General features: G+C 46.5%; 1 protein-coding gene across 1 annotated transcript in view; it reads left to right on the top strand.

Moving 5' to 3' along the window:
• The window catches only part of LOC144180533 (uncharacterized), a 54747-nt gene extending 37400 nt beyond the window's left edge, over positions 1 to 17347 (top strand). The window contains exons 2-6 of the mRNA XM_077708863.1: positions 1429 to 1797; positions 9189 to 9527; positions 9758 to 9778; positions 11287 to 11381; positions 15128 to 17347. Coding sequence (XP_077564989.1) covers positions 1429 to 1797; positions 9189 to 9527; positions 9758 to 9778; positions 11287 to 11378 — 821 coding nt within the window. The 3' untranslated portion in view covers positions 11379 to 11381; positions 15128 to 17347. The remainder of the gene's footprint in view (positions 1 to 1428; positions 1798 to 9188; positions 9528 to 9757; positions 9779 to 11286; positions 11382 to 15127) is intronic.
• Positions 17348 to 27102: the final 9755 nt, after the last annotated feature.

Below are 27102 nucleotides of genomic sequence, written 5' to 3' on the forward strand. Positions count from 1 at the left end.
GAGCGCCCGCCGCCGGAGTCGAAGATTTTTCAAACTTACACCGCGCGCGCTTTCAACACTAAGAGATACGATCATCTGGCCGCCCGTCAGCCTGTTATGCCGAATGACCCTGCCACCCTCGACGCGACAGAGGCACTCAGGCTAATCGCCCCCATCCTTTGACACACAAAAGGACGGGCACAACAGCTCTCCGCGGCTCCGAACTTGGCGTCCGCGCGGCTACATGAAAGGGACACGGGAAAGTAGCCACCAGCGGAGGCGACGCCAATACATGGGCCACCGGCGGCCTTCATTAATTACATGCGGAGCCCGAACTTAACAAACTCCACGGAGGCTAAGAAGTTGGGTAACAAAAAATTCACAAAGTAATTTCGCTTCTCCCCTCGGCTGAGAGTGTTACGTTGAGGTTGCCGTCGTTGTTAATTGAAAATGCTATCAAATGTGCTAGCGTGTAAGCGAACTCGTAGAATGTACCCCCTCTTCATATTTGCGACAAACGGGCAATGAGCGTGCACCCAACGGGAAGGCCCCGGTTGACGAACTGACCTTCGCGGTATCTGTAAAATCAACGCACAGCACAGGCGTAAAGCAGCCAGGTGTGTGTAGCGCTGGTGACATGGCTAGGTCGGTAATGATATTGCCGTGCTATTTAGAAAACAGCTTTTGTTCCCTCCGTCGTGGCTTTAGCAGTGTTTGTCACCACATGTGTATTTCCGAGAAGCATACAGACCTTCCTTATGGCCGATGCCTTGAGGTCAACCTGGACTTAAGGGCATTAACTGAAGGCGCACCTCAGAAGGATGAGGGACACGAGCCAGGGCAACAATTTGCCCGTGAGGACTTCGAGGCATTCACATAAATGTGAATTCCATATACGCCTGGGGGTAATCCGTTGAAGTAATTCATTTTGACTACAAATTTTTATACACACAGTAGCACGTTTTCGCATTTCCCCTTCACACTTCGTGTCTAAGCCTCATCTTATCCACTAAAGGCTGATTCCACTGCTTTTACTGCCCACAAAACAGAACCCCTGTATCATATCGTGCGTGATTGCCAACAAACCCCAGACATGCCTCCAATTGATATGTCCTGCTTCGAGCAGCGGAGGGCCTTTCAAGACAGGTCGGATCCCTGTACGTTCGGTCCACCTTTCTGACGCGGGCTAGGACGGCCAGTGGATGTCAAAGCATCTTGGCTTCGGACCACCTTCCACTTGGCGAGGACCAACCCCTTCTGCCCTTAAGCTCATCTAAAGAGGGCTGATTAAACGGATAAGACACGCATAATCAATAGTCCCTCGGCCGTATTGGTGAAGTTGGGGGAATTTTAGGCAATGTATTTGTTTTGTCCACTCCGAATCTGATCTTTGAGAATGCTCATGTATATTCCGGATCTTGCACGCCTTCCCTCTCTTGCCGTACGCAGGCTGCCGGGGAGTAAGGATCCGTCGACTGAGCGTGCCCCGCTGGGTTCGTAACGGCACAGACAGGCCCGTGGTGCTGGACTGCGACTACGTGTACAACGAGAACGACCTCAAGCTGGTGGTGAAGTGGTTCTTCAATGACGGACTCGAGCCGGTCTACCAGTGGATACCCGAGATGAGGGTGAGAGAGGCCTTCGGCGTGCTCCAGGGACGCATGGACGACGCCTACTCGGTGAACTCGCGCGACCGCTACTCGCAGTACCGGGCCATCCGCATAGTCAGGCCCACCATGGAGCTGAGCGGCAAGTACACCTGCGTCGTGGCCTCACTGGCCGGCCAAGACGCCCGGCACCAGGACATGACCGTCTTCGGTGAGAACATCTCCCCCTCCGTACTTCATGGATCTGTCCGCTGTCATTTCTGGTTTCAGTCTCTCGGAAGGACTTCTAATCTGCGTGTTCTGTAACGGCCAGTAGAATCCACATCCACTTCATTGCACTTTCGTGCACCCGATGGTTTTCTCTTGAGAGACTACATCAACTTTTCAAAGGGGATAGGCTTACTTGGGCTACTTAAACGCGCACATTTTGGTCCGTCTGATTGTCTGTGCGTCCCTCGATTAAGCTTCCCGGTCAGAAGTTCACATTATCTGTCAAAAACGATTATATATAGGCTTAACTGTTCCAGACTACCATAGAACTCCTGGTTTCAGCCCTGCATGTCCCCATTCTTTAGCGCACGAAACACTTCAGGCGCGTTTCAGGGTAGATATAGAAACCTAAGCAGTACTTCCCGCGTCCGCTTACACGTTCTTTTAAATAAACGTTGGCGTAATCTTCACGATAGCAAGTGTTTATTCCTTCTCCAAGCTTTAAGAAGGGTTTATTCCTCCTTATCCGCTCCTTTTTTGTGCTACCAAATGGTTATTTTCACACTGAAAAAAAGACGAAGCTCACCACTGGACGAGCGTTTTTAATGTATTTCCCTCCCATATCATATACATCATCTTTTACAAAATTGTTTCTTGAGTTTTTAAGAATGACTAAATTGTTATTCCGAAATTTATTTATTTATTTATTTATTTATTTATTTATTTATTTATTTATTTATTTATTTATTTATTGATCGATCGATCGATCGATCGATTGAGGGATTTAAGCTCGGAAGCCACACCTCGTCTTTGCGCTGCGCCGAATTGCAGGGCTCTGGATGAACTTAGGACACCTGGGGACCTGTAACGTGCGCCCAAATCTCGTTGTTACAAGATTAGCTTACGGTTCCGCCATGCAGAGTACTTGGCTTACCGCTCCTCTCTCTGTCTCTCTCTCTCTCTCTCTCTCTCTCTCTCGAATGCTGTGACCTGCATCGCGTGCATGAAGGCGCTCACTCAATAGCGGAGCCAGCAACGTGCCCCTGGCTCGGCAGTTTTCGCCAGGCGAGAACCTCGACGCAACGCGTGCGGGGGCATTGTGGTGCCTAAAGAGCTCAGGCTGATGGGGCGTTGGCCTGTTCTGTCGCCATGCAGCAGCCTCCTCGCAGACCAGGGGGGGGGGGGTTCAGTTCATAGTCCCGGTGGCGTGTACGGCTCAATTATCGCCCCCCTTCCTAATTATCGCGCTAATGTTTCTGTACGCGCACCTTCGCTTTTGTCCTTCTTGACCAATCCTCCCTCGTCGTATCGTGTGTCTGGCGCCTAGGGTAGGAACCGAACACCACACTCGGATCTGCACAGCGAAAAATCACGCCTCCATTCCGTGTTTCTGAACAGCCATTTCTGGTGGCGCCATTCCCTCCTGAGGACGAAGGATGGCGCAACTACTTGCCTGCCCGTGTAATGCCCCAGCTTCACTCTCTGTGTGTCAACACTAGGCGTGTTACCTTCTAAGCGGTTGACCTCATTTCCTTCTCTCTTTGTCGTCTTTCAGCGCTCTCTTTAATCCCGGTGGGAACAGCTAGGTTACGCCACAGCCCTACCGTCACCGTATGTATCGCGTGCCGTCATGTCATTTGGCGGAATCCGGGCGTGCGCACACGAGCGCTGCTTGTTTGGGAAAGCATTTGCGACCATGGGCGTATGTTTGCGTCTCGTTGCTTATGCTCACTTTTTTTCTTTCTGTGTATAGCCACACACGTAGCACCATGCTGGCTCCAAAGCGCTCCGCCTGACTTGTATAGTTGAGCCTTTTTGTTGCCGTCACGCTTATGGGGGTACCATGTAAGTATTAATAGCTTCTTCGAGCGCGAATAGAGGGGAAAAAAATAAAAATTCCGCTAAAGACGTCCTTTCTTGTGCTTTCTTTTGTGTGACAGCGGAGACGGGGAAAAGGGTTAATCAGCAGAGCAGTTCATTTGGTCACTCTCACACCTCCCCCGAAATCTTTGAATTCCATGTCAGGCTTTCCAGTATGCATGTTTTGTTAACCCTGGAGTTAAAATACTTATCAGGCGTGTTTTAGCTGCTGTTCCTAGGTCCACTCATATCCGTTTTGATTTCACTATTTGGAAGCCGTCGAGGGCGTTAGTATATTTTTAAAGCCTAAAGAAACCTAAAACACCAGGCGCAATTCGCGGTCTCGAAAACTAGCGCTGTGACGCCCCATTACCTTGCATCCATATTTCAACTCATTGAAGCCGACAAGAAGCTAAAACACCAGGCGCCATTCGCAGTCTCCGAAACAAGCGCTACGAGGAAGCTTAAAAGAAGCTTAAAACCAGGCGCCATTTGCGGTCTCTGAAACTAGCGCTATGACGACAGATTTGATGGCATCCTAATTTCAACTTATTGGAACCTAAAAGAGGCTACAACACCAAGCTACAGCACCAAGCTACAACACAACCTTTATTACCGTATCGTTTGCACACTCTAACTATGATTTCCTTCGTTGCGTTGGTATGGGCACACTTAAACCACCCCTTTAACATCCGTTGTATCCGCTCGTTTATTAAACACCTGAACTCGGGAAGAGGAAGGCAAGTTGGTGAAACGCAGTTTCCGATTCGTTTCCCGGGGTTTTTTACAAGGGTAAGAACCGAACTTCAGTGTACCTCAATCAACTTACATCCATGTAGTGGGACCAACGCATTGGGCGAGTGGCTCATATAACAGAAATAAGATTGAGCGCATCGAAGACACGGCCGACAAACGGAAAGGACTGGCGCTAACCCGCACCTGGATTGTATTGAAACAGCGGCATGCATTTATACTTTCGACGCAATCGCCCACGTGTACAAAAATCAAAGAGGCATCTGGTGAAGGCGCACATGAAAAATATCGAGAAAGTTGTCAAGAAAGGCACACTCCTTTGCGTAGATTTACAGCAATGGATCGTTAACGCAATCGTCCTCTTCCTCTTGATTTAGAAAGATTCCGCTACTTCACGTGCCGTGACATCCCGACTTCGTTTCCGAATCTGTGTTTGCTCGCATGCTCTCGCAGTCGGCCATTGACACATCGATTAGTTTGGCCGATGTAAACCACAATACTGCGGTATCTCGTACACAACACCTTCAGTGCAGTTTATCAAAAGCTTTGCATGCTTCTTATCGCACGTTTTGGGAGGCTTCTTTTTGGCGATCGGTTCGCGCACATACTGCGCCAACTTTTGTACGTGATACCGTTGAATTGTGGTAAAGTATACATAGGCAAAACTGGTCTATGTGTGAATGGCCGAGTGAGAGAGAATGCCCTCTACAAAAACGAAAGGGTACCGGAGCACACTTGCCGCCCCACTGTAACAGATGCCACTGTGTAACCAATCGAAAAAAAAAATTACGCCCATCTTCCCGCGAGGGAACCCTGGTGTGATGCGACGCATCGGGGGGTTCAACGAAGTAGTCAAAGCAAGGTCAGGTCAGTGCGAGAGCGAGTGCTTGACTGAACCGCCGCGGCGCGATATCCGCTTTATATTCACAGCGATTGAAGGAGAGGAGACAACGCAGGAGAGTCGCGCATGCGCGCACTTGTGCGCACCGGAGCAGTTGTTAACGCAGCGAAGAGCGCGCCAAACAAGCGCACCAGCTGTGGTATGCTAATGAGCCGGAGTGAGAGCGTTGCACACAGCTGTGGGAGAGAAGAAAGGAGGAGTGATGCGGACGGACGCCGCGACGACGACGCAGGAGGGACAAGCGCGAGAGCAAGAGATGCGTCGCATCTAAATGATTCTAAAACGAAGTCGGGACGTCACGGCACGCGAAGTAGCGAAAGCTTTCTACATCAAGCGAAAGGGAGATGCCATTGCTGTCAATCTACGCCAACGAGTGTGCCTTTTTTGATAACTTTCTTTATATTTTTAATGTGTGCCATCACCAGATGACTGTTTGATATTTTGCACACGTGTGCGATCGCGCCGACAGTATATATGCATGCCGTAGTAGCAGTAAAATCCACTTTCAAGTTAGCACCAATTCTGTACGTTCGCCGCCCGCCCTTGTCTGCTGCGCTATATCGTATTTCCGTAAATTTCATAGGCACCCCTTGCTTAATGCTTCACATTGTCGTCTGCTGAGATAACTGGTATGAGCCTTGACTGGAAAACCACCATTCCGTACGAATGGTTCCCCGGAAATGCGCCGAACTCTTTCCATGCGTTTAAAATTTTCTGCAAGTGAAAATTTGCTGAGCAATTTTGCGATTTTCACTAGAATATGCAGCGGACTCGCTCGTAAACGTCCTTGTCCTAGGAAGGCTGCTTGCCTCCATGGAGTTTTCACGCGATTTAGAAGCAACTTCAGAAAGCGACTTTAAATATTTTGCTTTAAACGTCGCTGCAGTATGCTTCAAAAAGCAACCCTAGAGAACTCGCCGGAGTTCACTACGATATACTACTCCGCATGTTAAAAAAACACATAAAACGGAAACTTCGGATATATTTCGCCATGTACACGTGGGTGAATGCAAGGTTCCATGGGTCGTGCCAAGTTTATTCCGGAACAATGATAGCTTGATTTTATGCAAAGGCACAACAGAATAAAGCGAGTACCGTATAATGCGGAATATAGGTCGAGATTTTTTACAGAAAAATTTGCCTAAAAGTCACCCCTCGACCTATATTGCAGTCATTTGGCAGTTGTCATCTGGCGACCGGGCAGCCTATCGAGCCCATCCAAACTCCAAAGGCACCATCGCCACCACCATCAATCGGACGCGACGCCATCTTTGTTTTGTTGCTTCTCTCGCTGTCGGCGAATGTGTGCGTGCTATTTTCTTCTTGCTCAAAATGAGTTTAGGCACTTGGTGCCAGTTCACAGCAGCATTTAAAAGAAAAGTTGGGGGTTTTCCAAGGCCAATGACGTGTCCGCCTTGCGCCAGTTCGGTATCCCCAAAAGAAGTGTTGCTAGCGGCGTTAGCTGAAGGGGCAGCTCTCGGTATGCAACACTCGGAAGGCCTCGCTTCATGGGCGCTGCTCTGTGCACCTGTGCTGCTGTACAAAGGGGCAAATTTTGTCCGCTAGCGCCATGCGATGTCTCTACGAATGGATACCCCAAGATGTTTGCTGACCGCCTGCACAGACTGGCGGTCGCTACGGTCTGCACACGAGTGTCCCATGCTTTGCGCTCGCTTCACGATGACATGGTCTTGCGAGTGTTTAAGAAGTGCTGCATAAGCAATTCCCTGGACTGCACCGAGGACGACCTGCTGTGTGGGCGACAGCGAGCCAGAAGCAGTCGTCCGACGATACTTCAGACAGTTTTAAATGAGTAATCTGAGACGAAACAAGTCATAGTCTCAATAAAACAATGGTTGGTACCCAATTATTTTTTTTTGCATTTTTCGGCTACAAGGTAAGGGGGTCGACCTATATTCCGCCTCGACCTATATTCCGCATTATACGGTAGGATTGAACGTCCCATATTGCTGTACATATCCAGCAAGGCTTTTTCGCCTACTAGACTTGTCCACGTCCCCAAATGCTGAAGATTCACATTTTAAGGCATACATGCTGCCTAATGACATTGTGTTTACTGGGCGAAATAATATTCTTGGTGGGTTGAGATTTGCATCAGCCCACAGGATACTCACATATACTAGGTCTTTATAGTGAGATATCCACACAGGGCACAGTGGCAGCATATGTGTTCCGTTTTCCATTTCAGCGCTAATGGGGAAACACAAAAAAATACAGCATTTTTTTCTCGTTTAATCTCTACATCGGTTAGCATAGGCTGCTAAAACCAGGACCTGGCTTGTTATATCTATAGGAAACAACCCGAATTTCAATACATAAATTTTATAATAAATACACGTCTCTCTTTCAGGCGCAAAATAAATAAAGCGAATAATTTCAAGTATCATGCGTTTAAAAGTATCCTAGGACAATCCTAGTATCCTAGGACTAGGACAACAAGTGCACAGCCGCAAACCCGGTCGCAGCGAGACTGTACGATTACCCAATGGTGGTGCTCATTAATAATTTGTTGCATGGGCATTCTAGAACGAGAGCCGGGGAGTGCGGCTGCGTTTGGAATGTGCCACCACAGCCCATAAAAGGGCGAGGAAAATTTTGGCAAGATCACAGTACAAGCAAGGTTCAGACAGGTAGCACTCTGATGACCAGCCACATTGGACCCAAAAAGCCTTGTTATATTTACAAAGCTTGTAACTGCACGTGCAAAACAGGCGAACATACGTACGTCATGTGACCCGTGGTCGCAAGATTGTACACTGACACCATGGCTGCTCACTGCGTGCAGTAGGTTAATGATAGTTAAGTTAAACGAGGCACAAAAGGGAGTGACATTGATTTGCGAATAGGTGTTTGCACAGAGAAGCTGTAAGTGGGGTGCGTAAACCAACCTAGACAGATGTTTTCAAAATTCGCGGTGTTCTTGAGCCTCAAGGCGGCAATGGCATGTCACGAGTTGCTTCCCCGTGGTTGTACCTTGTCGTAAAGTTTACAGGGGCCAAACTTATTTATTTCTCATTAGTGAAGATACTGTATCCATATAAATTATCTCGTAAGACGGACAACTGAGCTAATAAAACATAAAAAAACATTAAAAATGTTAGAAGCAATGACAATACTAATTAACGCTAATATTCAACAATACTAACCCCTCAAATATTTTGTCACAATTTCACTCACACGCAGAAACAAAGTCAGCGGCAAATAACGCGATAATAGCTTTTAGATATTTTGTATTTAACATTGTTCTTTAGTAAGTCATTTTCTGCGCAATTATCTTGTTTAATTACCTTTTTACATTTTTTTTTAAATCCATACATCCATTTTCAATGTATTTAATTTACCCGCTATACCTCGGTGGAACGGAAAGGGTTTCAGTTCATGAGCCCGTTTAATAAAGTGTTCATTTCACCGTGGAGGAACGGCCGCATTTACATGATGCTGCTGCGCCCATAGATATTTCTGTTACCTACGTCCTTCGTCACTACCACGATGTTCTTCGGCTATCCTATCCACTTGAAATACCCGTAACAATGTTGCAACAAAATTGTGGACGAATATATACAGCAATCGTCATTTCAGGCGCAACTGCACTCCGTAAATGTTTAATGACGCCAGCAGGCTGTTAACGAGATTATTCAGTTATCATCGCATCAGATACATATCATTCTCAGGCTACTTGCACACCATTTTGTGAAGCTTTGGGGAGTCCTCTTTCAGTACTCTTTCAATGGAAGCGTGCGGTAGCTGAATGGTTAAAATGGACAAAACTCAAGCTATAGGTCCGACCTAAGTTGGACGCAACTAATAGGTTCATATCCTATCCTGAGATTCTTCCTCTCTTTCTATGCTCGTTGCAGTTCCGGCCAAGTCATTCTCCTTCAACTACAGCAGCTCTCCCACCACGGACCAGACGCCGCAGTCACAGCCCCGAACCGTGAGCCTCGTGTGCGCGGGCCATGGCCTGTTCCCGAAGCCCGAACTGAAGCTTTTCGTTCTGGAAGGAGACAGGCGGAGGCCCGTCGGAGAAGCCGTAATACGAACATTCACGCGTGCCTCAGCCGAGGGGCTGTTCGACGTGGTACTGCACGCCGACATGGTGGAGAACCAGCTGCCGTCGCTGGCCGACATCTTCGAGTGCGTGTTGGACATTCCTCACAGCAACTACGTGCTCACACGTCGGATTAGCCTTGCACACGGTCAGTGGCCAAGCCCCCACCCGTGTTTGGTCTCCACGATGCAAAAAGCGGTACGCTGGTCACTAGGGTTGGTGATACTTGAAAATACTCGTTTTTTGGAGTGTCCCTATAGTTTAAGCTCAGCCAAAAAGCATCGTGAGGAGCAGTGCTCGTAGTGATGTTGCAGCGTAGTTGCCTCTCCTTGCCTCGCCGTCTAACTTTTCTTCCTTTCCCTCACTCTTTCCTAACAGAGCTTACCTGGGGAGCCTATGGTGAGTTGCTGTTTGGCAATATTTATTGTTTCTTGTATTTGTTCACTGGCAATACAAGACAGGTATCGTCGTTCACGGGAGCAGAAAATTAGCGCCCTCTTTTTTGTCTCGCCACCGCGAAATTCCGCCGGCCTAAATAAAAAAATTTATTACACTTTCTAAGCTGTCGTGCCCAGTTCTGTAGCCGTGTTGAAAATTCTTGCTTGAGTTGAAACTGGACGCTCATGGTCAAGGAGTGATAGTGGACATGGCTTATGAAAACAAGCCCTGCAGAACTAGCTCTGAAACGAATAAAAAGCTGTGCAGTGTAAGGGAGTATTCGGGATTGGTGTGCAGTGACTCCAACGGCACTGATCAGTACTGACATAAAAGCACATTAGTGTACAGGAGGGTTTGTTTGACAGGGTCTATAATCGTTTGCGCCTACGGGGCACGGTTTCAAACGAACTTTCGGATTATAGTTTATGAATTGAGGAGACTTTGACATATTCTACTATTGAATTTTTTGCTCAGCTACAGGTGCTATTGTTCCGACATTTTCCATGTGCAATGCAGAAGTTTTAAATTGAGAGCACGCTAACATTCAGGAGTTTTCTGTACTGGGTCGTCGCGAAAAAACAACAGCGTTTTCACGAATAGGGCGTTAGATCCGCCAATAACTTTACAATCCGTATGCCATCTAGAAAGGCCGCACGTCTAGCAGTTCCAGTTGACGCTGGTGCCAAATGTACAATAAGTAGCGTTTACCTAAGAGCTATGTCAGGCCTGAATACAAGTGGACGGTAAACTTTGTGGGGAAACAAATAAAACCACACGCGTTTTTAAAGTTCATAAAAATTTTGTATCACAATGTTGCCCGTTTAAGTGCTGGAAATAAAACATCTGCTCAGAACTTCTGACAACAAAAGCAATACTACTAAGTTATAGTAGGCTGTATTTCTAATACGTTTCCCGTATTTATGCCGGCGACCGTTATGGAAAAATCGCATATAACAAATCTTTCCTGTCTATCATGTCGAAGAAATTTCAACAAACGTGGCTGCAGCAAACAGTACTTCGAATTGCGGCTGCCGTTTCTTCAGTACCGCACAAATAAGTTATATGGGGGTGAAATAAATTTATCATTTTGAGTGAATAATGGCAGACTAAGGTTTAATTCGCATGCCTGACGCCTGGCTTAGATGACTGGTAACGCCAATATCGCAGGCAGCTACTTAAAATTAAGCAAGCTGAAGTTTAGTTTGCGACTTTTAAAAGCGATTCCGAAGAAAAGGCTCACGCGCTTTTATACCTAGAGTGTAAAGGGATTAGCTTAATTTCTGTAACGCATAGCCGGACATATTTGATGTCTCTTTTGGCTTCCATTGAACGGATGAATTGAGTTCATGTGAAGTAGACCTAGTTTGATTTTAAGGCCATCCAAGTGAATAACTGCGATGTAATGTAATTTGCCATTTTCATCCTTGTGATGTGTACTAAATCTTCATCTTTCTTCAATGTTCGACCAGGTGCTTCCAAGGCATCGTCAATGTCGATCCTGTGGCTGCTCTCTTGTTTCACCTACACCTTAAGCATCTATATCGTTTTCGTGCCACATTAGACGGTGAGTCACATGACGTTAAAATAAATCGTGCCCTTCAGTTATTGGACCCATCAAACAGGACAGGCTCATGTTTATGAAAAGAATATCGCTTCTAATGCTACATCAAAAGTTACGTGAAAACACTAAAACAAGCTGTATTTATTTTTGATGGGTACTTTTTGTTTTATTTTCCCAGACTTTATTGTTTGTTTGTTTGTTTTGTTTAACGTATGAATTAGAAGCCGTAGTGTGCTGTTACGACATAATATATGCTAAGTGTGCGTTGGCGGTAGGTATAGATTATCCTAATGCTAGAATCATGTTGTCTTGTTCACCGCAACGAAAGCACGATACAAGATCTCTGGGCAACGTAAACGTATTGAAAATACGATTCTCTATCGGCATTTGTTCGTTTAGGCGTTTAGGCGCTGTTTCGAAAGCACCAGGAGGAAGTCCTGGCAGAAATTTTTTGACCAAAGAGTCTCTCTTTATATAAAACTATTCTTCCAACACAAAGTCTTTGTAATCAACGAAAATGACTCTTTCTCCCCAAAGAATATTTAGGCCGCTCTTGAAACCAGGCTTTTGAATAAACTACGGCACCGTACAATAGTTGAAAGCGAACGAAGGCCCCATGTGCGCGCACGTCCGGCGCCAATGCTGGTATTGAAGCGCTAAGATAGTTCCTGGTCAAATCCGCGTGGAGCAACAAGCAAAAATAAATTTAAGAAAGCAAAATAATACAGTGTTTCTAATTTGTCAGGTACATTATTCATCCCCGTTTTGCACCCTCTGCCTTATCAAAGGGAAGTACTTCCTAGACTTTGCAATTATCCTACTTTCAATTACGCTTATTCTTGACGCTACTACATGTAGCAGCTGTGGAGTGTTTTACCATGGCCGCACAGTAAGCTTTACGTGATCACTTTTTCTATAGGTTTGCGGGCACCATACTGGTACATTCGAGGTGCGTGGTCGACTTTTTTACCGAAATTCGTGTCGACGTATAGGCAACCCTACCTCTTATGGTACGCGATCATTTACTGCATTCCAACTTTACGTTCATGCAGGGGGCCTCAAACATGTGGTGAATATAATTGCCCTTTTTAGAGACCGACTTTCCGGTTTTTCTTTTTGCTTAAGATTTCCTTTCGCCCTAAACACCAATTGTAGGTAAGTATATTTGGCTCAGAAAATTTACGATATTTCCGAAATTGGGCATTGGCGGATGGCAGAGATGGAAAGAGCCTGACACTTGTTCCTTCACTATCATTAATGCAGAAACGTTGCTACTTGCCAAAAAGGGTGATAGGACGTGATTACTGGCGAAACGTGACACCGACAAAAAAAATTGCGCAGGTTGCACCAGTGGTGCCAGGCTGGAGAAACGGCAGTTATTGCGGCCCCTCTCCTTCTATCGCAGACCCGGCTGTTGAACCTTACATTTATTTCCGAACTTGCCGCTGAAAGTTCTCCATCACTGGCAGGCGCGGATCGTTTCTTCCTCAGGCCTTCACATCTGACCTAAAGTGAAACCGCGTTAGCACGCGCAAGAACGCGCGGCTAATTCCAAAGCCGACTCCCGTGCTACGAACAGAAAGAAATGCTGTATGCACGGCGTGCGGTGACCGCTCAATCACATAGACACCTGTTTCATAGTACATTAATCGTTCTCCACCGCTGCTAAGCCGAACCCTTCGGGCCTTTGTGGTTGTCCAATGGTTAGGTTGCCCGTTTCACGGCGTAGAGATCCCGTGTTCGATTCCCGGACCCGCATATCCACATTTTTTCTTGAGGCTTCGTGGTTTTCCGTCCGACGGGCGGAAAAAACTCGCCCTAAACAGCTCGAAAAACTCAAGAAAAGGGTGTTTTTTTTTAAAGCAGGAACACTGGGTGCCGCTTGTCCAGTTTCGAGCGTCGTTCACTGTTTCTTCTCGTTGTCATTGTTGAGCTTTCGCTAGTAATCATGCCCTATTACCCTCGTGAATTCTTTAATACACCTTTTAGATGCGACTGCATCTCATTCACTCGCCTTGTCCATGCAGCGTCGGCGTCGTTGTCGTCCGCCCTTCCCCCATTCTCCTCGCCGCGCGAGCTGCGCTCTCCGCCGCTAGCCCCCTCTCCCCTCCGATAGCGAACACTCTCTCGCGAGGGGCATTGGATTGGATTCGATTGGGTTGGGTTGGGTTGGCTTGGGTTGGCTTGGCTTGGCTTGGCTTGGCTTGGATTGTATTTGGATTGGATTAAAGTGGATTGTGTTGGATTGTGTTGCGTCATAGCCGTGCCACGTTGCGTCATAGCCGCGGTCGTTCCACCACTGGCGTTCCGATTTCCATCGATGCGTTGAATGGAGCCTAACAATTCTGCTATCGCCCGCGCAACCGTAACAAGCACCGATCACTGTGATAACAGGAATGCTAGCACCACTGAAGACAAGGCTGCGAAGCGGCGTGAACGTGATGCTGAACGCAAATGATTGAAGGGAGCAGCCGATTCCGAACTTCGTAAACGTGATACCGAACGAAAACGGTTGAAGCGAGCAGCCGATGCTCGCTGTGGCGTCGCATCTCCACAGGGTTCCCCTCACGGGAAAGTGGGTAATTTTTTTCTTCATCAAACGCAAATGTTGTCCTTGTTTTACAACCAGAAAGGGCTGGTGGAGGAGTGGATAGCTTCTCCACGAGATTTCATAAACGACGAGAGGCCGAAATTCTAAGGGCCGAAAGTTATCACAGTTCTGGCTGGTGCTGTTACGATTTGTGCGTATTAGCATAATGAAGAGACTACTTTCTAAGTAGGAAACCCTAAGGAATAGGGTAGAAATAATTTGTTCATATTAGCATATTTCCTTTTAGGCATTAGTGCCAGTATAAGAACAAGTGCACTGACAGGTGAAAAAACGAATGGGCCGTAGTACATCACTGTCGCCACTTTTCTATCAGCGGAACAAAAACGTAAACAGCGCTGTTCTCTGCCTATTATAGGTAGGTGTATACGAACAAATGAACTGTGTATTGTAGTTGCGATGACAAGTCTTAGAAACTCTCCTTACGGCGTCATGCAGGAAAGGAGAAGTGAGGCTTTCGAAATGAAAAGGGTGGGATTGCATATTTTGGCTGTCATTTTGATCAGGAAGGCTGTGTTTTTTTATTGTCGCTTCGGGGGAACTCGTTCAACGATTAAACCTCCCGACAAAAGGATGGTGGAGAGTAAACTGAAGAATCTGAAGAACATCCTTGAACCAACTTTCTGATGACTTCATTGCGGCGTCTTCACGAATACTGACGCCCGGAACAAACCGTCGATATTGGTAAAATTACATCACGAAAATAGCCTTCCAAAAAACGTCACGAGGCATGCAGTGTTTCAGCACTAAACACCGGCCTTTTCTCAGAAGTTTAGACTTCGTGGCTGTGTTTGCCTCTCCCAAATCAATCCGAAAGCATAGGTTAAAGTAACGGAACATGTTTAGATTTAGTGTTAGGGCAATGGTGACTTGTCAACTCAATGTATACCCATGGGAGACAAACGATTAAGTTACGTGAAACAATCTGGCGTAAATTAGGACAATTATTTGCGTAATTAATATTCGCACTCGGTCATCTAGTTTATTTCTAAGAATGTAGAACTACATAACTAGCATATATAAACGAAATAAATGCTGGTGCTTCCACTACCCTCTTCACCATTCTCCTAAAAAATTACCCTGCTTCTTGTTCACTTTTCTCAACTCTCTTTATTACTTCAATTTGTTTTTTATTTTATAGGCAGGAGCTGAAGACCCTGACACTGTACCGAGGTGGAAGCGACTGGGTGTTGTGTACGCCAACACAACATCGTTGCTACATCACTGTAGCTGACGGTGAAATGGTGCCTTCTACGGAAGAACACAGTTCGTGGCAGGATGTTGTGAATGTAAACGTGTCAAAAACAGCGGTGCGCAAAAAACGATGAAAAAATCATTGTGTCTCATGAAATGTGACTCCGCCTGCAGCAGCGAAAACGAAGCGTCAGACCTGTAAGGATCTTCTGCTACCCCGTTCCATTGTCTCTTCTATCGTCGCAGAAGTGGACCTGCGGCTCCTTTTTGAGTTGATCGAAAAATATGTGAGGGTAACGGCACATGTGAATATTTCGCCTGAGCGGGCTATCATTGCTTGTTGGGATGAGAATGCGGATGACACGGCTTTCGTTATTGCTACCAAAAGCGAGTACTTTGACTAAGGGCTTGAACCTATTAATGTGGTGTGCTTTAGGGGCCTGCAAACACCCTTTCGTAATGCCTAGAATGGGACAGGACAGCCATGACGAAATCTAGGAATGGCGAAACAGAAATCTTGAAATCCCGTGTGGTCGGACTTGCGGGAATCGAGTACCAGACATACACCTCAGTTGAATATTCGTGATTGTAACAGGAGAGACAAACTTCATATAGAACGAATCATCTGTAAAAAATTGAAACCGAAACTGTCACGATAGCAATGAGTTGGCATTGTAATATCTTAGTTCGAATATTTAATGTGTACCATTTGTTTCAAATTTCGCTTTCTTTCATCGTAGCAATCTTTTTAATAACGTGCATGAGAGGACGTTTCCATGAGCGGACTTTTGTAGCACAGACTCGACCAAACAGCACGGCCGCTTTTCGAGCTCCCTTTGTTCGCACACCACTTCGTGATTTGAAATTAGATTAGTAAATGAGTCAGTTATCTATGATCCAACGTCAACACCACTTTTTTTCTGCGCTTTGCCTAAGCGAAGTTTTGCACAGAGAAAAGGTGCCGTTTTGCCGGTGACTCTTAATAGGTAGTGACGTTTGAAAAAGTTGTTGCTCACTTCACCGGAGTGAACAGTAAAAATGGCTGTCTCCACCAGACTCACATTACGGCTTTTTTTATCATAACGATGCCTGTAAGGCCACAGGTTGTGTTGCCCTCAGGGGTGCCCGAAACAATGTTCACATTTTCTCGTAACTCCAACACTGAGGCACCAAAACAGGTTTACATACCTACTGAACATTATCTATATCTATTCGAAGAGAGGGGTATCATAGCTTAAACTAACAAGGCAAAAAAACCTGTTTTGCAAGCGTCTCACTCACCACTATACCACTTCTGTATGGCCCAGCAACATTTTTTTAAATATTTTTGTTCGAATTTAACCACCATATGTAACACGGTTATGGTAATCTGGACATTTCCGTGAGCGGTCAGAGTTTCACACAGTGTTCTAAAAACTCTTACGGAAGAAAATCCTTGTGCAAGTGACTTGACCTTAAGGCGCGTATTTAAAAATTGTAGTTGGTGATTTAAAGGTTGAGAAGATTGCGTTGTCTGTGTGCAATGCCATATTTGGTGCTTACCAGCTTTACTTGAATGGAATAAAGCATATGCTTACCAATGGCCTAAACTGTTTTCAAGTGTCCAAAACTTTTGTTTGGTACTAACCTTCCAAGAAATGTCCATGGCTGGAGCACGAACCTTACGTCCAGGAGAGCATAAAGATTTGGTGCGATGGAGTTTCCAGATATGATCCACAGACCATGTGTTGAAATATAGTGATATAAACTTTCCGTTTGGTTCCAGAATTGATTTAGTAGATACTTGTCCGAATGAAGTTTTTGTCTAATGCGTGCGTCGCCTGTTTTAGTTCTTTTTTGCAAACACCAGCGTACCGATATTGCTTTGCATTATCACGCCTATGCTACTTAAATCAGCAATAACATAGTATGGCGACTGCTGTTTAGACCGAATACAATGCAGAGGAGCGCACAGATAGCATGCTGAACTGTTAAAGTCTGCAGGATATTCGAAGCTTCCTCACTAAATCAAAAGAAACCCTTTCGCTGGCTCGCAGGAAGTGTTGTTCTTTATCACAGGAAATTAAAATTTCTAAGTGATTTGTCTGTTTCTCAGAAGTACTTGGCAAGAGAGGGCCAGACAGTATTTTCTTGTGCAAAGATTAACCTACACAACCAACTTATATAAAAATCATGTTTGGCCGAGCGTGTTGTAAAGCGTATGTTCCGCTATCTGCTCGCACAAAATAAATCTGGGTTCTGTTGTTAAACTCTGTGTGCCCGTAAACACATTACACAGTACACAACCCTGACAATATAAGTTTCTGCTCGCAGGCAACTAGAAAGGTGAGGAGAGGCTTTAAGCTTACAATCATACATATAAACATTTTTAGGAAACATAAATTTAGGTCCTAAGATTTTAGACGCGATACAGTTACTTTTTATAATCATAACTTCTTCCCTCGAGCACTTGATTAGCATGTCTATAAGCATGGCTGAGGACCGTGGAAGTAGCGAACGCCTATTACCCACGGATACTCGCTGTTAGCTCGCTACCCCATCACGTGAAAATTTGCTGCACACATGTTCGCTTTTTTGCAAGCGAAATTGGAATACTATAGCGCCTCTTACGACCCTGACAAGTAAAGCTTCTCCGTCGCCCTATTTTCCTTCATTCCACTCCTCCAATTTATTCCTTCAGTTTCCACTATTCCCTTCCCCCTAACTGTCCTTCTTTTCCCTAGCTTCCTCTAACCCTGCTATTCTTCCTGTTTTTCCCCTCTGACGGCCACTTTTGTTCTATTCCGCTTAATTTGTCTCCACTTTTCCCTATTCTTCCCATTTCTCTGCTCAGCGCTTCTCCCAGTACTGCCTTCTGCTCTGCGTCACGTGCTGTCCTGTGGCTGACCCGCGGGTGGGTCAGTGACTGGTTAGCACTGTTGCTTTTGTTTCTAAGGAAAAACGTTTTGCAAGCTTAGGTTGGCTTGTTGTGGTCCGGTTATTCGGGCTAAATCAGTCGAAAAAAAGACTGATGTGCACACGATCGAATTTGATAGACTTGGCTCAAGTGCGTCCTAGAGCATAACATAGCCTAAACCAATTAGGTTCACTTAAAAATACCATAAAAAAGGTACCCTTGTTGTGACCGAGTGTTCCGTGACTCCGGTCAGCCGGCCGCCCTGCGTGATGAGCCAGGCCCCTCACAGGGTGAACTCGTGCCGTTTGAAGGGAATGACGTGTTGACAAGGGGCGGTCCAGTGTCGCCTCAGTCACAATTTCTGTACAGAAATGGCATGTTACAGAAGACGCTTGTGCCATCCCAAAGCATCCTATGCAGCAGAGTCAAAGGTTTGCTTTCACCCGGATTATTCAACGCCCTACATCCTTGCAGCCGATTAAATCACCATGAAGGTCGCATCCTTTAATAAGAAGGCACGCCCGGAGTACCGGAGAGGTTTCTTGTGGTGGAAGGTGCCACTCTTGTAAAACTAAAGCAAAGGCAGCGGACAGCCCTCGCTTGAGGGAAGGTACACCCCGTCAGGGTCTGTGGGAGCAGATTTCCATTGCCCATTGCAGGATTCCAACGGCTCACAGAGGTGCGTTCAAAGACCAATGCATATCTCCGGTCAAGTCGAAGCAGAAAGATGTGCATTTCGAAGAGTTGGTAATTCTGCACGGTGGCAACACGTTAAACGCTGCACAGTTTAGCCTAAACAAAGCGTACTGCCGAAATCGGTATGCGCCCGAGCGTTTGTGTAATTACCGGTTTTGATGCCGGGACTTAAAAAAAACACATCAATGGGGTCCGCTGTTGAGCCACAAAGTCATAAATGGAGCGGAAGGCGGATGTTAACGAGAGCGGCACAGAGACACGTTCTCACGCCTGCAGCCTTCCCTGGAATTCACGCACTCAAACTAAAACTTCGTACAATGCCCAGTTGATTTGTACGGATCTAGACGCAGGCAGTGTTCATATTCACCGTCCTACAGACTAAAATAAGAGCTCAAGAAACCGGGTAGATAGCAGTCATAAAACACGTACTCCAACCAGCAGTTCAAATGCACTGTTATTCCTTACCCCTATGTTAACGCCTACCGTCCCCTGTATTTTTGTTTTAATTTGCGGGATGTGTGCCGGTTCAGATTATCCTTGTGCGGGAACGATAGAGGTCGCAACACATTCCGTAAGAAGACTTTCATCCTAAGCGGACACCCTATTTGCGGATCGTCCATTTCAGTCATTATTAAAAATATTGGCATCGAGAACTTGGTCCCAACGTCAAGCTGCAAACAATACAACACTGCATTTGGTCCTTGCACCGTAGTGCCCTTGATTACAGTCTTGTTATTCTTTTTCCTTGTGAACTTCTCCTGTTCTAAAAGAGCCTTTAGGTGAACATATCTCTACGAAAGGGGCCGATAAGAGTGCCTAATACTAATTCAGCGTCGTTAAGTTCAAAATTTCAAAATTCAAAATTCAAAATTATGTTCAAGATTCAAAATTCCAAATAAAGTTGAAAATTCAAAGTTCAAACCTATGCTATCCAGTAAAGAAAAGCCGCCCATGTGCTTTGGAGTAGTACATCTCGCAAGAAGAAAAGGTATACGCCTCGAGCTTCGCGATCGCGCCGCCTGCCGTCGCTTCTCTGCGGCGTTGACGGGATGTGTTCTGCTTGTCTGATAGGGGCTCGTGCAATGTTTCGGTTCTATTTCGCTTCTTTTCGCCTTTCCGCGACCTAAAAATTTGTTATGGTGACGTCTATAAGCAAAGAGTACGTTTAGGTCTCTGAGAAGCAGCTGCGTCTTCGTAGAGCACGCGATCGCCAGCAAGAGCTACCCGGGGACGCGGTTCTGCGCGCATCGTCGCCGCTCTTCCGGGCGTCGGCAACGGTAGCAGCATATCACCCCTATCAGCTCCAAATACGTCAGGTACAAATGAATTCTACTGTCGTTTCGTTTAGACCTGATACTGGCACACTGAGAGGTTGGCTTCATTTTGCAGCGTGGACAACGAATGCGGCTTCGTTTCGAATAGATACGTCGCAGGAAAATATATTTCGGGAATGTGATTAGCCAGTCCCGGACAATAACTCATTCTTTTTATAACTATATAAACCCTAGGAAAATGTTAACTATATTCCAAGCCGTCGTTAAATATGATCCCACACACGCCTTATAGCAAGAACCAAGGCAATCTAATATGAAACCACGGAAAAATACATGCTGTGCAAGTGCGGAAGAAACATAATAGCTCTAACGAAAATGAAAAAAAAAATACAGTGCCGCCTCTGACATGCTAAAGACGTTCGTCGAAACTTAAGCCAGGTAGGGCTCACCAGACCAACTATACGCGAAATGCAGTGCTATTTCGCGAGACATAGGTGGGGGTAGGGGAGGGGGACGCTGTGTACAAATGCATAGCGGAATGAAGCAATGAACGTTAGTTATCACACACACAAATCTCGCGTTCACTGACGTTTTGTCTTTCGACTTCAACGAACAGCTGATCGTTCGGCGGACGTATTTTTGGAAGTATAAAGGGTAGGCAGTTCACAAGCGATGAAAGGTGTCGTTGCAAGAGTGTGGTATGTGATAAGGCGCTCTGATTTCAGTTTCTCCTTTATTCTGCAGGCTCCCTGTGCCATGTGACGATATTTCGAAGTGTTTAGTGGCGGATAACGATTATATTCTAAGCCCGTCTGCGCGCTGCTCGCAGAGGATATATGTTGCAGATGAATGTTTGCCGGCGCTCACCTCACGGCAAGACGACTCTTTGTCGTGTGCTGATCCCCGAGTATAATTATGCATTATCCTTTACACTTACCTTGAATATTCCCAAAATTACCACACACTGGCTTGTAAATGGTGGGGATCAATATCTGAGGAATATTATTGGCAAAAGTAACTGGCGTGCTGTCAGGTATGAGTGTTCCGCTGAATATGTAAGCGCACCAAACTGATTTACATCGTAGCATATACCCGTAGCATGAACATAACCTGTGGCTACGGAGACACCGCTAGTAAATTTAGGGCAGTGTAACTACAATCACGTCCATGCATACGCCGGTTTCGCGACGCTGTCCTGTGACACACACCTGGCGCTTATACAGACCGAATATACCACACTAAAATCACGTCAGAAACATTTACACACTCTTGTAAACACACCCCATTTGCGAACAGAGTGACTGCTCCACATAAGCATGGATTTCCAATGCCCGCAATTGCGAAATCTCAGTCGTGACCATGCCGAAAAAGCAGCGGCTACAGTGAGGAGCGGGACGGAGACTCCCGCGCATGCTTTCGAAACGGGCCGCTAGGGGGATTTCAGTGGCGCCTCTACAGGCCGCGCTCGAGGCGTATAAAGCCTGATACCCTAACCGCGCATTCAAGAAAGTGAAAGCGCTCAACACCCGTAATTGCAGCTACGCTTCAGAACAGAAAAAAGAACTAGGTGGATATAATCAGGCGGAGAGAGAGAGAGAGGGAAAGGGGAAGGGACTGATTGAGCACCAGAAGATTCTAAAGTGCGATCTAAGGAATGAACTAAACAAAAGGCTTTAGAGATTACCAAAAGGCCTTAATGCAAGTGTTCTTTTATTTATGCATGCCAATGGACTCGCTTTCTTGCCTATCTATCGTTTCCTTGCCTTAAAGACATAGAGCTGCTCATCTGTATAAATACGCTGTCTTCGCTCGGTTTACGGTCCCTATTATTGAAAAGCGGAAGACACGACTGCGCCTGTCTTGATCTTCGCATTCCCCTTTTCGCAGGTGCTTGTTACGATATTGCCGTTATTTTTTTACAGTCTCCACAAAGAGAAAAAAACACACTCGAAAGGAGAGTAGGAGATATCGACCTAAGGCACGCTCCGCGCAGAGAGAACCTGAAGGCCCCGGACTGGATAGAATAGACGGGATTTAGCGCATGAAACGTGCAATTGTTTGTTGTAAGCGATTCTGCAAAGCAAATGTGACAAACCCCCATTCAACTGAGCTTGTCCGAGCTTGTCGCGAGTGATCTGGATGGCGCTGAAAACGTAGGGACAGGCTTCAAGTTTTAAAGCGAAGCTTTCTGTGCCTCCCTGGTGGCGTCGTCCATCCCGCAAAGCGCACTGCAAGAAAGCCAGCGTACACTATGGGTTTACACGAAGGCACATCAAGAGCCTCAAGAAAAAAACGGTTCCTACGATCTAAATCGAACCTAGGTCCCTAGCGTTATCAAGCCGACTTCTTTGTGACTGCGCCATTCTGATACGGTGGATATTTGGATTTCGGACCTACGCTTCGACTTAGAACAGGCCTTAAAAGCACACCGTCAGGATCGGGTATTTCCCTCCTACATTTTATTTTGCATTACTTCAACTAGCCCTTCTTTTGAACAAAATACCCAACCTGCAGCACGCTATCTACGCCAATCACACCGCCATTTGGGTCACCTCTGGTTCTAGTGATTAACAGCAAGACGCCCTCTAAGAAGCTTTAGACACCACTCTCCACTACCTGCATCCCGGGTCCTCACCTGTGAACCTGAAAAATCAGCCCGCCTCATCCTGCAGGCCCACTGACGTGCGCCCTCCTCCTCGCACCCCTGATCCTGGAGTGTCCGTAAAAGCCTAACTTATCCCTTGATGACCACCCTGTGATTTCTCGACATCCTGTTCTACCGGGACGGCGCGTGTACAGCGCTGCTTCCGCAGCTCCAGACCTCCATTTCTCACCTGACCCATCTTATCCGCAGAATACGCAGCCGACAACAAAGCCTCACAGATTCGAAAATCTGTCCGCTAGTCCAAGCTCTTCCCCCTACATCACACCATACCTACATCTTCAAACACAAGAAACCGCAAAAATAACAGCTTTCAGTCGCAAAACCCACAAAACGGCCTTCCAAATCATAAAAAAAGAAAACAAAACAATCCGCATCGAGACATGTAATAGGGTTCCCCGGGGTATGTTTCGTATATAAAAAAAAATACCTGTCAAGGTGCCGGAGTGACAATCAAAACAGCCATACGCTTCCATGAATAGCATTTCGAAGTATATCCTAATGCGCCATGCCTGGCTTTCTCCAGCACGCGGAAAAGCTCTCAGCACGTTCTTTAATTCCGGCGCACTTGTTTCTTCCCACAAAGTATCGACACCGACTCCCTGCACGTCCCTCAGTCTTATGCCTTTCGACGTTTCGGCGGCTCTTCTTCCGGGGTTGTTTGAAGTCAACGCACGAATAAGAACGGAGACCTTTCAGTAGAACTGTAGGTGCTGCTTTTAGTCCTTATCGGGTCTTAACCCGTCCACAGTGCGCTCATCCATTAAGCTGCCCTTTCAGGCACCGACCCGACAAACCTTTAAGGCGGCTGGGTTAGGCCTGATCTCTTCTTGTATCTCCAAGACAAAGTTAAAAATCTCTGCAGCTTGTGTATCTTCATTTTTGCAACGTGAAGCCCTCCTGAGTTCATGCTGTGCGTGGATGTTCCTTTCTCAGCTTGTTCGAGAAAATTTCTCTTCCTGTCTTTATTCCGTAGCCTGTTAGGGGGCTATGGGCGAAAACAAACAACTACTATTGCGCCGGGACCTTTCCAGCGGTAAATGCCTTCAGACTAGGCGAGTTGTTTCTCCTGTAGGATGCACAGCTAATCAACTCCGTCATTCAACTCAATAAGCAAACACATGCACGCTTTCATTCTATCCAGCAATCTTGGGCACAGATTTAGGTGGTGGGTGCGTTACACCGAACTCCCCGTGGGCACTGAAGATGGGACAAATGCACTCAATCGCGCGTAAAATTTGGCCTATCAGCTGTCGTTCGTGGGTATAGTCACCTTAATTGTTGTGAGCGCGGGCAGCCACTGTCGCGTTACCATTTGTTCGTAATCTAATTCAATCATGCTATGTACATGTAATCTAATTCAATCATGCTTGGTTGTCATCACTGTGGCGAATCTTGTAATTTGACATATATAGGTCTACTGCCCCCACACCAAATTCTTGATTTCTGCAATGCCACAGTCCGAACCGGATCCCTTTGGGTCTACACGAACAAAGGCGAAACATTTTATGTACACCTTATTTTTACACGTGTGGAACAAACAGCGTGTCTTCGCTGCTCGTCTCAGACGTCAAAACGGGCCCATATCCGCGGTGCCGTACAACGAGGCCGCTTCCTCTTCCCTGGGGACATCAAAGGTTCTCACAGGTACCGTCTCGTTACGAACAGGGACGACGTCATCAATCGTAGCAGAATACTAGCGTCTTCGCATCCACGTGTCACGGCGCGTACCGTATTGTCGGCGACCTGCTTCTCTCATCTCTCGGGGGTAGAAAGGCTCGTAATGAGGCGCATACAACCAACACACAAACAAATCTTCCCGGGGGTGCTTCGTCTGCCAGCGGGCGTGTGCGGCAACAGCTCGTTACACACTTCTGTCTTTCCCGCCACGGAGAAGAAGAGTCAACAAACAAGAAAGCAGGAACCACAGCCGAAAGTGAGCACCGTGTTCCGGCTTGTGGACAACTAGGTGTGTTCGTATGGAGTGCAAGCCCGATGCTTCGGATCCAACCGAGCAGAGGCGAGCGAAGAACCGTCGCCAAATGACTTTTCCCCCGCCAACGTGCCGACAAAAAAAGCAGTGAATGCTTTCGCGAGCTACGAAGGCTGGCAGTGTCTAACACACATATAGACATCAAGAACACGGGAAAAGAGACACGAAAGATGTTGGCGTTAGGTGTGGGTGCAGGCAGGCTTCCGAGAGCGCAAGCACGCCGTAATCACTCCGCAGTAACCTGGCCGCATTCCGAAATTTCTCTGGAAGCAAGCGGCATCGTTCGTCATGACGACGTCGCTCCACGCAGCGATGTACAGTATTATAGTGTCCTCGGTCAAGCTATTACCTCTCTACTGTAGCACGTGTAAAATGAGCAAGTGGGACGACTTTTCCCCAACTCGTCCACGTTAAAATATGTGCGTTCGCTTTTCCTTAAGGTTGAAAGCTTGCCAAATCCAGCAGGCTATATGTAGTACTTTACTTTATGCCGGCCACAGAAGCAGATGTGGTACAGGAGACAAAATTGCTTTGTAATAAACCACTCCCACGTGTGGGAAAATTCCGCCACACAAAATGTTTGTCCAGAAATCAAACTTTAGCTTTAGCCTTTTTTTCTGCTTTGCTGGCGTATCATTTTACCTCCTGATAGTCACAGTGGTCCGGTCCTCACCCTGTCGCAGCTCCGTCCATCCGTTGTGCAGCCAAGCGGCATACGGAGAGCCTCAGTGGCTGAATTGTGTACGGTGTCTGTAGGAAAACTAAACAAAAAACTCTTGCGACAAAGCCACCTTTCTCGGAAATAATCTGTAATTCTCATTCTAAAGTTGTTTATTATCACTGCTCGGATTACAACTACCGTTTGCCATATGAGAACAAATAGGGTTCAAGAGCACATACATGGATACTGGACATGACATGGGAGGACCCGCTACCAGCCGAAAAATGTGAGATGTGGAAGAATTCCAATCGAAGAGGCACGATCCCCAAGTGCCCAAGTGCTATGCTCAAAAGGGGAAAAATGTGAGGGAGCCCTCGGCGTCGCGCGTTCTCGCCGACGCAAGCCCACTAGCATATAGGAAATGATAGTTCAAACATACAAAACGTGTCATAGGAGATAGCGAAGGGCATGGAGAAGACGGTATAGGATGACAACGACTTGGTGGGCAAGGTAGAATCGAAAGTACCTGAAGGAAATCGGAGTCACATCACGCACAAAGGCGACGACAGGCGAAACATTGGAGGAAGGGGACGTCGTTCTCCCGTGAGGCACCGGACCGCGAACGTTTTCGGAAATGTGTAGAATCAAGAAGTGTCCGGGACGTGTCGGTGAGACGATAGAATGTCTCCTGCGGCGAAGCCACAAGGAGATGATATGGCGTTCAACAAAGCACATTTACCCGCTTAAGGACTGCTTCAAATAAGCGCATCACTGACCATCCTTGTGCACTTTAGGCGCGCGGGAATCTGTTATATATCATCATCATCTACCCAGAAGAAGAAGAGGATATGTTCGCAGTGCGAGCACGCGTCCAGTTCAGTCTCGCCATTAAAGAATGCATACAGACGGTTCCCGGGCCTCTCTCGTGTTTACAAAAGTAAACATGTAGGAAAAATCTCAGTGTGGTTGGTTGCTAAAAGGAGTGTATGATTGCGCCGAGGTTTTTTATTTCTGTGTAATTTGTAACTTCACCATCAAGTTTGAGGCAATTAGATTTTTCTACTGCTGCCAGTTGATGGAATCTAGGAGGTAAGTACGGTTACTAGAGACAGCTGCAGCTCATGTTTTATGAAAACTGTTCAGAGACAAATTATACGACGTGTGAATAGTCAAACAAGTACGCAAACGTGGGAAACAACATAGAGCCGCCACTACTAAGTCCTTCCAGAATCATCACAATGTCATCGTGAAACGGGTAGACCGATGCTAGATAATTAAAACTGTAATATTTCCAAGTTTCCCCAACCTTCTGTAATGTCGGGAATGCTAAATCGTCAATTATACACAACCGTGCTTTGTTTCTTGCACACATTTGGCGTCGCTGTACGACCACGTTCACAGCGTGTATCTGGGTCATTTTTTGCAACGCACAATGACAATCGCTGAACCGACGAAACACAGAGGTTATATTCCATTTCATGTAGGTACTAGCCCTGCACTTTCGCGCGATGCAGAACGTTAATTAAACATGTTGATATGACCCGCTGCCCCACTAAACTGACCTACAGTGTACGAAATCACCCTTTTTTGCCAAGAGAATGCGGAGAATTCCGCTGACTCTGGTACAGTAAAAAAAAATCGCGCGTCTTAAAAAAAATGCGCCACTGCTGAGGCTCGAACCCAGGCCGTTCGCTCCAAAAGCCAAGATTATACCCTTAGGATACTGAGGTCGTTTTTTGT

The sequence above is a fragment of the Haemaphysalis longicornis genome, unplaced genomic scaffold, assembly GCF_048455015.1.
Source record: "Haemaphysalis longicornis isolate Haplotype H1 unplaced genomic scaffold, Haemaphysalis longicornis Haplotype H1 scaffold_4, whole genome shotgun sequence".
In the NCBI taxonomy this organism is placed as follows: domain Eukaryota; kingdom Metazoa; phylum Arthropoda; class Arachnida; order Ixodida; family Ixodidae; genus Haemaphysalis; species Haemaphysalis longicornis.